General features: G+C 46.8%; 1 protein-coding gene across 1 annotated transcript in view; it reads right to left on the reverse strand.

Annotated features, from left to right (window-relative positions):
* BFSP1 (beaded filament structural protein 1) overlaps nucleotides 1-4,661 on the reverse strand; it is a gene marked incomplete at its 3' end in the record, with an annotated part of 46,374 nt that extends 41,713 nt beyond the window's left edge. The window contains exon 1 of the mRNA XM_033095174.1: nucleotides 4,303-4,661. Coding sequence (XP_032951065.1) covers nucleotides 4,303-4,661 — 359 coding nt within the window. The remainder of the gene's footprint in view (nucleotides 1-4,302) is intronic.
* Nucleotides 4,662-11,561: the final 6,900 nt, after the last annotated feature.

The following is an 11,561-nucleotide window of genomic DNA, read 5'->3' on the forward strand; positions in this document are numbered from 1 at the left end:
CAGAAATAACTTTTCATTACCTATCTATAAGGCAAGGCAAACTTCTAATTACTGAGCATGTGCTCTTCTTATCATTCTGCAATGACCCGCTAAAGCCCCAAGGTGCATCTGAATGTCATATATACATTATTTTCCCAGTCTTTGATCCTCTCAGGTATGTGAGGTTCCCATCTGTACATATGTAATTAAATTTGGTTATTGTCTCTTGTTAATCTGTTTCGTGTAGATTTCATTATTAGACCATCCAAATGAACCTAGTAGGTTAGAGGAAAATTTCTTCCTCCCCCTTACCCCGACATGTGGTTGAGAAACTGGCCCAAAGCCTCACGCAGATGCTCCCAGCACATCACCCTCATCCTTGCAGTATCACCCCTGCACACCAATAGGCCTGCTCTGGGATGGTGGGCAGGGCAGGGTGGATGGGCCAGAGAGTCAGTGCCCCTGGCAGGAAGGTGAATGGGTGCATAAATACCCCAGCTTTCTTGCCCTCAGCTGGGACAGTTAAGGTGTGTCCTGCACTCCACAGGTCAGTCCCAGTTGTCATAGTGGTAACCTTCTGGATAATGCATCGTTAGCTACCTTTCCTTCCAGCCTCACTTCCTCACTCCCCAGTCCGTGCTCCCTGAGGTCACCTCCCAAATAGGCTACCTGCCCTCAAATCTCTCAGGCTCCACTTCAGGAGAACTCCAAACTAAGAGAGGTGCGAAGTCAGATAAAAACATAGTCGCATTAGTTTTATATTTAACACCAGGATGTCACATTTAGAAGTCTCTTTTGCATGTAGCTCTAATGGAGCTAGAAATTTTTTAATGGTTAATTAGCTTTGAGATTAAAACTATTAACAAAATCTAATTATCTCACTGCTTTTTCCTGCTAGAAACATCTAAGAATTTCTGTAGCTTAAAAACAAGCCACTGATATGTGGTATATGAACCAAAAACAACAAAAGAACAAGACAAATAAATGAAAAACAAAAACTCATAGACACAAACAATAGTTTGGTGGTTACCAGAGGGTAAGGGGGGAGGGGGTGGTAGATGAAGTTAAAGGGGATCAAATATATGGTGATGGAAGAACTGACTCTGGGTGGTGAACACACAATGTGATTTATTGATGATGTAATATAGAATTGTACAACTGAAATCTATATAACTTTACTAACAATTGTCACCCCAATAAATTTAAATTAAAAAAAACAAGTTTGATAAACAAGTTTGATAAACATATTAATGTGATTTTAATGCTATAGTAAAATCTAGATGTTAAAGACAAACACCTTCATTATCAAATATTCATGACAAAACATTCATATATATTCATATAAGTGAATATGTAAGTGAATTCATAAAGTGAAAAAAAACTTTGGCTTCAATTATCTGATTTTTCCACATTATTTTGGTTTTTAGCAATTTGGATAATTGACTATATTCACCATTGTATTTTGATGGGGTTTTTTTGTTTATTTTTATTTAGTTTTATTGTCTTTGTTTGACATTCTGCAGACCTGATTTTGAAATTATTCAACTATCCAAGTAGAGAATATGCCTAACAGGGCTGCATATACTTTCCCATATCTGTATAATCTTCACCTGCTTTGGCTAGCCTTTAACTTCCCTTTGGAATGTGAAACCAAACTTGTGTGTGTATACCCATGCATGTGGATGGGTATGGTTTTTATAATTTTTCAAATCCCACTACCCCAGTCAGAATATCAAATTTCTTCAAGGGGGTAATGGGAGAGAATAAATGAATGGGAATTATTAAATAAATCACGGAGACTGAAGGGACTGCTCCATGGTGGACATATAACTCAGAAGCAAGTGAAATCAGGAAATGAAGTGAAGAAAACTCACTATAGCCATTCCTTCATTGAGGGCTCAAGGGAGTCATGCTTGCCCAGCAAAATCACAGTAGATTGTGGCCTAATGACCATATGAAGGCATTTGGAGATCTAGGGAATCCTGCGGGCCCATGGAGCTGGGTATCTGAGCCAGCGTACACTTCCCTTTGCTTTAGAGAACATTACTGCATTTGAATGAGGTCCTAGGTCCTGTCACTGGGCCTTACTCTGCAAGAGTCCAAGAATGGCTTCTCTCCAACACATAGTATCCTAGAAAGAGTATGGGCCCAATGCAAGAAAACCCGAGATGAAATCCTGCCAAATACCCTTTCCAAGCCTCAGTTTTCCCATGAAGGGCTGTAACAGGTGGATCTTCAGGTCCCTTCTTCCAGCTCCAAATCTGTTCCTATGGGTCAAAATCAGAAACCAAAGGGCTGATAGGAATGGAATCAATGATTTTGATCTGATAAATACAAGTATGCTCAGTACACAACATTAAATAACCAGCCCAAGATTCAGACTGAGAATGTGGAAGTCAGAGAACACATTTGAAGAAAACCTCTGGCTACCCTAGACCAGGGACTCCCAAACCCTAGACCAGGCTGTTCACTGGACTTAACAGAGGGGCTCATAAAAACTGAAATTCTTGGTTGAGGTCCAGAGTGGGGCCTGGACATCTGTATTTTTAAATTGATTTATATAATTTTTAAAGGAATGAATCTCTTACATCAGGGCTGTCCAAACTTTTTTCAACGTTTTTTACCAAGGGCCATATGCAGTAAAATACACACACAGCCGGGCCACTCACTCGAGGTGAAGTACGTATTGCCTCACCTGGTTTATTTAAATAAACTAAATATATTTTTGGAATTTGCTGCGGGCCAATTAACAATGGATTGCGGGCCACAGTTGGCCCGCGGGCCGCAGTTTGGACACCCCTGTCTTACACAGTTAGACAATTATTTTTAATTACATAAAGATGTTCAGTTAAAAGTCTGCCTCCCACCTCTGTCTTCCATTGTCCAGTCCCTACTCCTTTATCCCCTATATGTGTGCGTTAGTTTTGTGTGTGTGCGCTATGTCCTCTTTTTCCTCATGCAAGCAAAAAATTTCTACTCTTCCCCCTTTCTTTTTAAAATAAATGATAATAAAACACTATTCTTGTTTTTTCACAATTGCATAGTACCCCACGGTATGAATGAAGCACAGTCTTATAACCTGTCTTCTATCAGTGACATTTAGGTGGGTTCCAGGATTTTGCTATTGCAGATCACACGGCAGTGCATGTCCTTGCAGGCATGCCACTTGACCCCTGCTGGAATATCACAGAGTCAATTCCTTGAAATGGCCCTGCTGAGTCAAAGAGCACACACATTTATAACTTGGAAAGATGCTGACAAATTACGAAGCATCCTTTTCTTTTCAACAGCTGATTTTAACACATTATTCAATCTGTCGAAAGGGGGGACCATGACCTGGACCAGGGCTTCGAAACGTCAGTGTTTAACTTCTTAAACCACAAATCACTGTAGGGGTCTTGTTAAAATGCAGCTTCTGATTCAGGAGCTCTGGGGTGAGCCCAAGAGTCTCCATTTCTAACAAGCTCCGGGGTGATGCCAACGCTGCCAGCAGATGGACTGCAGTGTGAGTAGCAAAACCCTAGAAGACATACATTGAAACAATTTCCACGTTTTGCTGCGATGCAGTGAAGACGATTAAACTTAGCGTGCCCAGCACTTCAATCCAGTCCCAGGATAGCACTTCACCAGCTGAATGACCCTGCCCCAAACCCCTACATATTCAGAGGCTCAGTTTCCTCATCTGTTAAATAGGTGCAAACAGTACCATCTATAACAGGATGAGGCTCTAGGATTAAATCACATTAATATATCTCAAAAATGTTGTGCTGAGCAAAAGAAGCCAGACACATAAGACACCTAAGAGTAATATTCCATTTCTGTTAAATTCTAGAACAAGCAAAATTAATCCATGATGATAGAAATAAGAACACTGGGTGCTACTGGGTTTTGTTTGTTTGTTTGTTTGCTTGCTTGTTGGGACTGGTAACCAAAGATTGAGAGGGAAAGGGCTGGAAGGAACTTTCTAGGATAGGGGAAATATCTTGCTTGTTTTGGTAGTTACGTGAGTATATACATTTGTCAAAACTCATTGAACTGTGTACTTAACATCTGTGCATATTATTGTATGTTAACTATACCCAAATTTTAAAATACATTAAAAGTAAATGATACCATTTCATGTAAACTGTGAATTGCCATCAGAATGGAAGCTACTCTTATCTTAGGTAAATGTACCACATGTGTGCCTTCTGCAAAGATGAAGTCATCGGTCGCTGGGGGACCACAAATGGCCCTTCGACATTGGGTGGCAGCCTGCTCTCGGAGTCAGGCCGCGGAGGCCTCCCGCTCCCAGCTCAGTTTCCCCCCACAGCCCACGCTTACTTGCTCCTGAACTCGTGCAGCGAGCACTGCGCCTCTGCGCACTGGCGCTCCAGCCGAGCGTGCTCCGCCGCCAGATCCCTGGTGTGCAGGCGGTTACCCTCAACGTGGCGGGCCAAGGCATCCTCCCGGCCCGCCAGCTCGCCCAGGCGCTGGAAGGCGTCCAGCTGTAGCCGAAGGACAGCGTGGCGCTGCTGGAGCGCGCGGGCCCGCTGGACGTGGGCGGCCAAGCGCTCGCCGAGCCCCTGCAGCGCCGCGAGGCTGGACGCCGCGGCCTGGCCTTTGGCCAAGCAGTTGGGCACCTCCTCTGCTCGCTCGTACTGCTCTTTGTGGGTCTGGAAGACGTAGCTGTGCCGGTACATGGCTCCTCTGCGGGCAGGTGCGCCCAAAGCCAGCTCCAAAGGGGCCCCTCGCGGAGGCAGCAGCCCGCTAAATGAACATCCGAGGCCCTGGCACGCTAGCTGCTGGGACGTTCCAGAACTGATCAGCTATTGGGCTCAACACGGTGCCCATGCGCGGGGAGAATAAAAGAGCAGCAGGCCTGCTTTTGTGAGCTAGATTAGCGGTCCATGCAGCTCTGGAGGTTGGAAGGTTAAACTGGGCAATGAGGTTTTTGTTCTGTGATTGTTAAAAGCTGTTGCTGTGTGATTGAATGGAGGGTCAGGAGGACAAGAGAGGCATGACTTTGTTTTGACTGGTTCCACTGGAATTGTGAAGGAAGCCCAAGGGAGTTTGTTCAACTTGAACTAGCTAAAGCGCCCAAAGACCCCTCGCTTTGTCTCTTTCCTTTTCAGTCAAGCTGTCAATTGCAGAACTTTTTAACAATGCAATTTTTTTTTCTGATTACTTATGCAGTTCTTTTTCATAAATACAGTGTAACAGCGTTTAGGAACCCTCCTCCTGGTAGGGTGTAGTGCAGGGGATCCTGCCGACTTCGCCAAGTGTCGTGCGGGGTGTCAGGCGGGGTCTCTGGTCCCGCTCCCCACATAAGAACGCAGGACATGGTGAGGCCAAAAAGGAACACCCACGGAGCCATAAGTAGGAGAGTCATATCTCTATACTCTCGCTGGCGGCTGGTTTGGAGAAACAGGAAACAGGAGCAACACAATTCCCAACCCTCACTGCGCCGCTTGCAGGCTCAGCCACCATCTTCTTGCTAGCTCCCCCTTTCTTCTTTTTTCTTCTTCTTGCTACTAGCCTAGCCACGGCAGTTATATTCATGGCTAATGGCTCACTGGTTACAGCTGACGGCCAACTAGGCACAGCTGATGGCCATTTGATCAGTCGATGGCCATTTACTACCTGAGCCAGCACCTTTCTATGTGAGGCCGAGAGCCTGGAAACTGCTTTTTGGGGCTCTGTCCCCACATAGGGCTTCTTAAGCATGGATGCAAAACAACATGCCACGTCTCAGTAAATTGTGAGGTGTGTTACAAGTAGTAAGCTCTTACTAGCACTACTGCATAATTGTGAAGAATCTACTCTTTGTACAAAACTTAGGAAACCGATGAGCTGTTATCATTATAACGTCACCCTTGCTTCCCTGGATTCTGGCATGCTTTCTGGACTGGTAGAAACAAGTAGAGCTCCGTCAGCACATTGGCATAATAGATTCTTTGCACTAAAGAAAAAAATATTTACAGCCTAAGATGTAATAAATTGGCCAACTCTCAGAGAATATAAAAGAAGTTGTTGGCCACCATGTTTCATTTTAATGTGTATTATGGAAATAATAAACCTAGGCTTTGACAAATTTAAACGTAAATTGTGGATGTTGAAAGAAATTAATATCATTTGATAAGAATGTTCCTAAATATATTTTGTCATATTTCCAATTTTAAAAATCATTTTCATAAAAATAAGGATAAGTAGTACCATGTAATTAACAAGTATATGGATTGTATATAATTATACTATATAGTAAAGTCATGGTTACCAAAGATCAAGAATATTACACAGATTTTTGCTGGGTTTATTAGGGTTTACTCTTACTATAAAAAGACCGTATGATAATTGATTCAGCCTGGAATGAAGCTATGTAAGGTCCTAAATTGTGCTGGTGGTGTGGTTATTATTCTACTTTCTTTTCTTAGGCCATTTGAAAGTAGACTTTATGACCAAGTCAAGGAGAGCCACACGAGTATATGTGCAGGTACACATATGACGTGCTGATAGCATGGTAAATTGGTTTCAGGTTTTCTAGAAAGCAAACCAATGTAGAACAAGGGTTATAAAGTCATTCATTCGCTATGACATCATGTATCAGGTATCACTACAGAACAAACTGACCCCAAAACTAAGTGGCATATAAGAAATAGTTATCTCTACACTCCCAGGTCTGCAGATCAGCTGGATAGCTGTCCTTCAAGCTGCAGTACTTCTGCTCAGCTGAAGCAGGTCTGCTCCGAATATCTCTCATCCTCCTAGAACTACCAGTGACAGAAGGACAAGAGCATGTCCAGCCACGCAAGCTCTTTCCAAGCCTTTGTCTGCATTAAAGGCTCATTGGTTAAAGCAAATCACACAGCCACAGCCAAAGTCAGGGAACAGGTATGGCCTACCCCGAGGCCATGGCAAGGGTGTGGGTATGCAACTCTATCACACTGGAGTGAAGAATGGGAACCAACAAGTCAGTCTACCACACATAGTAATTCCATCTGAGAAAAATATATCCCAGAAACGTAACAAAGGAAAAAAGATAATTTAATCCAGTAGAAAAGAACAAACAGAAAATATCCACTCCTAAAGCATAGCCTCAGGGAGATAAATATTGAACAAGGTCAAGTCCCAACTCTCAAGGTGCAAGAGACAAATTCCTACCCAACTAATGAAAACACAAGGACATCTGGGATAAGTTCTAAAATAGAGATCTTACCAAATGCTGTTATGTATCAAAGAAACCATAGTATGTGGGTTGGTAGAGAAGTTAGACTTCCAGACATAACAGCACAAATGAGGTGAGAGAGCACTTGGTGTAAGGTGCATCATGAACCATGTGCTCCCAAAACATGGGGAGGCTGAACTGAGGAGGGCATGGTTTCGTGCGGGAGACCCTGCTCGTTCCGCCATTTGTCGTGCGGGGCGACCTGCGGGGTCTCTGGTCCCACTCCCCACATAAGAACTCAGGATATGGCTAGGCCAAAAAGGAACACCCACGGAGCCGTAGGTAGGGGAGTCATACCACTATAGTTTCACTGGAGGCTGGAGTCACACGACCTGCAATCTGCTGTCCTCTTCTCTGCCTGCCAACCGACCAACTCACTCTCGACTCTCGACTAGACTCTCCAGCGCAGCCGTGGCAGTTATATCAGTGGCTAATTGGCTAACTGGTAACAGCTGACAGCCGTCTACTACCTGAGCCAGCACCTTTCAACGTGAGGCCGAGAGCCTGGAAACTGCTCTCTGGGACTCTATCCCCACACTCCACCCCTACAGGGTCTCGCCTCACAATTTACATGACAAGCATCTTCCGCGAAGGTCCCTGTGTCATATTAGCCTACAGGCACCTACGGACAGAAAGAAACAGTAGTCTTGGGAACCAACAATGGCAAATCCCTTCCATCTGGGAGGATACATGCTAGCTTTTTGTCCTGGGAAAGCAGGGTTGCTGCCACTGGCAATTTTCCTGGTTTGTGGTACCAGACCCTTATGGCATTGCTTGGGGTCCCTTGCGTAGTTTCAACATGTAACAGAACAGGGGACCCCATAATAGGCCATAGTGAGAGTACATAGATTCCCTGCAAAATCATCCCGGTATCAGGACCTCCATATACTACAGTCACTTGCGGTGGCCACTCAGCCACTAACCCTGGCGTAACTTGCAAATCATGAGTCAAACCAGACCCCCATGGGGCTATCAGGCCCAACTATCGACAGTGGGGGATTTTGACCTCCCACTGTCCATTGCTGCTATTCCCCTGCTTTCAAGCATGTGGGTGCTGGCAGCAAAATGTTTCCATTTCTGCCATAGCCTGGCTTTAACAGAGTCTCACTTGTGGTAACTTGTAATTAAATGGGAGCGGCCATCCGATGTAGCAGAGCTTCCACTGGTGCGGGCCCTCCCTTCCGTGGTCTCTCATTCAGGATTCTCAAGACATCCCACAGACGCGAGGCCCAGTCACGCATCATGGGAGGGTGTTTTGATACCCGGAGACCTTGCTTCAAAAGGCCGTTGTAGCGTTAAATCATGCCAGCTGCTTGTGATTTATATGGGGTATGAAACAACCATTGTACGTCCATCCTGGCAGCCCAGCGCTGCACTTCTTGCCCTGTAAAATGGGTACCCCTGTCACTTTCAATGACTTGGGGTCACCTATAGAGGGCACACAGCCGTGTAAGAGCGACCACTGTATGCCGCTGATCCGCAGCTGGACACGGCCAACCAAACATCAACCCCATAGCAGTGTCCACTGCTGTGAATGCATATATAGCATTGCGGTCCTTAGGCAGAGGTCCAATGTAATCCACTTGCCAGCGAGTGAGGGGCGCCCTCCCTCGCGTAATCTGCTGTGTCTCCCAGGGAGAGGCTGTTCTGGGCACAGATGGCACAATCATAGCAGGCATCTGCTATCTCCTGCCATTTAAAAGGCAGACCCCAGTGTCTGCTCACCTGCCACATGGTTTGGCTTCCAGCGTGCTGCAATTTCCTACGCAGCCAATGGGCCACATCAGTGTCAGGAGCCCGTTCTAAACATCGGACCCGTGCTAGGGCATCTGCTTCATCATTTCCTGGGGACACTAAGGGGGAGTGACCTGTGACACGCATTAGGGTCACCTCCTTTCTTTGCCCTAGGTCCCAGAGGTCCTGTCATATGGCTTGACCCCACAGTGGACGGTGTCCTACCAACCAGTTTTGGTTTTTCCACATAGCGAGCCACAACGTTAGTCCCCGGAACACCGCCCAGCTGTCAGTACAAATAACTAGGGGCCCAGGCTCGTGGCTGATTATCATCCACACAGCCTATAGCTCAGCCCACTGGCTACTTTGGCCCGTCCCAGTATCAAACCAAATGGTGTCTGTTCTGGGCTGCACACCAATAGCCGTCCAAACGGCTACAGCCCCTCGGCTAGAACTGTCGTAAACCAGGCATCCTCAGATACTGGGGGCTGTCCTTCTTTATAGGGCGAGGGCTCCAAGTCCTCTCCTCTAGGCAGAGCGCTTGGCTCAGCCTGGGCTACAAGCTCCACAGGCCCCAGGACCTATTGTAGCTCTGTGCTCAAAGAGCTTGAACTAAGGGTGCTACGTTGCTCCAAGTAGGCACTCCACTTGGCAAGGTTGGTAGTCTGTGCCACCCCCATTTTGGGTCCCTGGGTTCACGTACAGACCTACCCGTGGACGGGATATGTTGCTCGAACCAACACCCGTGCCATTCCTGTGATGGCTTCTGTGGCCACTAGGGCTGCTACATAGTAGCCAGTTGTTTCTCTATCAGAGAGTAGCGGACTTCCGCTTCTTTCCACAGTTGGGACCAAAATCCCACTGGCGACCAGAGACGCTCCTGCAGTTGCCAGAGGCTCCAACCGTACCTCTCTTGGGTTACGTGAACATGAAGTTCAAATGGGCGGCCAGGGTCCACTACTTGCAGAGCCTGTGCCTGCTGGACTGCCCGTTTCGTGGCAACGAAGGCTTGCTCTATAGCCTCTGTCCAATCCCATGAGGCCCCGTTTTATCATATTGTACAAGGGCCTTGTCATTTGTGCTAAATGGGGTACAAACGCCCACCACTATCCTAGCAGACCCAAATATGTCTGCAATTGGGAGACCTTGGTTGGTCGGGGAAAGGCTTGTATTTTGTCAATAAACAACTCAGGTATGACCTTTGTCTTACCCGACCACACAACACCCAAAAACTTGACAGATAAGCCAGGGCCTCGGACTTTTTCCTCATTCACCGCCCAGCTACGTGACTTCAGATGGCGGGGAAGAGAGGGAGCTGCTTGCTCTAAATCTAAAAGAGAATCAGATGTTAATAAAATATCATCGACATAATGAAACAAGGTCACAGAGGACGGGTGATCCCAACTGTGCCAAGTCCTGGGCTACGAGCCCGTGGCAGATAGTGGGGCTGTGCAAGTATCCTTGCGGAAGGCCTTGAAAAGTCCACTGCCGCCCGTCCCAAGTAAAAGCAAACTGCTCTTGACACTCGGGTGCAATGTCAATGGAGAAAAAAGCATTGGCCAAGTCCACTACATAGTGATATGTTCCCAGGCGGACAGTCAGACGATCCATCAAATAGTGAATTGAAGGCACTGCAGCGTGCAAAGGTGGCGTCACCTTATTTAACTCCCTGTAGTCCACAGTCATTCGCCAGGTCCCATCTGGCTTCTTGACAGGCCACACTGAGGAGTTAAAGGAACTGTGCGTTGGCCTCACAATATGTGCCTTCTCCAATTCCAATATTGTACGACCAATCTCCTCCTGCCCTCCTGGCAGGCGGTACTGTCGCACTGTAACCACGCGCCAGGGCTGTGGCAACACTTGAGGAGGGTGGTGAGCATGCCCGCGTGTCACCGCTTTCACCACCCGGATCTGGAGACGGAACTCTCCTGCCAATGTCTGTAAGCTGAGGCCATGTAGCATGTCCACCCCTAGAATATACTCCGGAACGGGGGAGGCATACACCTTGTAGGTACGAGGGGGAAGCCTTCCTATACCCAGTGGTAAGGAAACGGCTTTCATAGTCACAGTCTTTCCCCCATAGCCATCAATGCAGATTGCTGGTCCGGGGAACAGTTCTGGGTTCCCGTAAATGAGACTGCAGTCTGCACCAGTGTCAACTAGGGCCAAAACCCCCTGCACATTAGAAGGGGACCAATGTATGGACAGTTCCACGTGGGGCCTCCGGTCCCTGCTCGTCCCCTCTGATCGGGTACCTTGGCCCCACCTCTAATCAAGCTGAAAGTAGTCGGCCTCAAGCGGCTGCATGAAGTCCTGGAGGGACACAGGTCGCACTTTCCCAGACTTCTCCTTTAGGCTTCTTCGGAATTGCTGTTCCAGATGCAACTGTTTCCAAAGTTCCAACAAGAGTGCATTGGGTTTTCGGTCTATTTTTTTCTGATCGACCCCTGCTGCCACGAGATCACACCACATCTGTGTGCGTGTTACTCTCTGAGGCCTGCAACCTTGCCTCTTTACTTTTGATTTGGGCAACCAGGTCTCAGCTGCTTGGACCTCCTGTCTTACTTTTCTTTGCCTCCGGCTTTCAACATCCCCTAGGGTGGCCATGGCAGTTGTAACTTCATGGATCCGCCGCCCCACATAG

This window comes from Rhinolophus ferrumequinum, chromosome 23 (genome assembly GCF_004115265.2).
Source record: "Rhinolophus ferrumequinum isolate MPI-CBG mRhiFer1 chromosome 23, mRhiFer1_v1.p, whole genome shotgun sequence".
Taxonomy (NCBI): Eukaryota; Metazoa; Chordata; class Mammalia; order Chiroptera; family Rhinolophidae; genus Rhinolophus; species Rhinolophus ferrumequinum.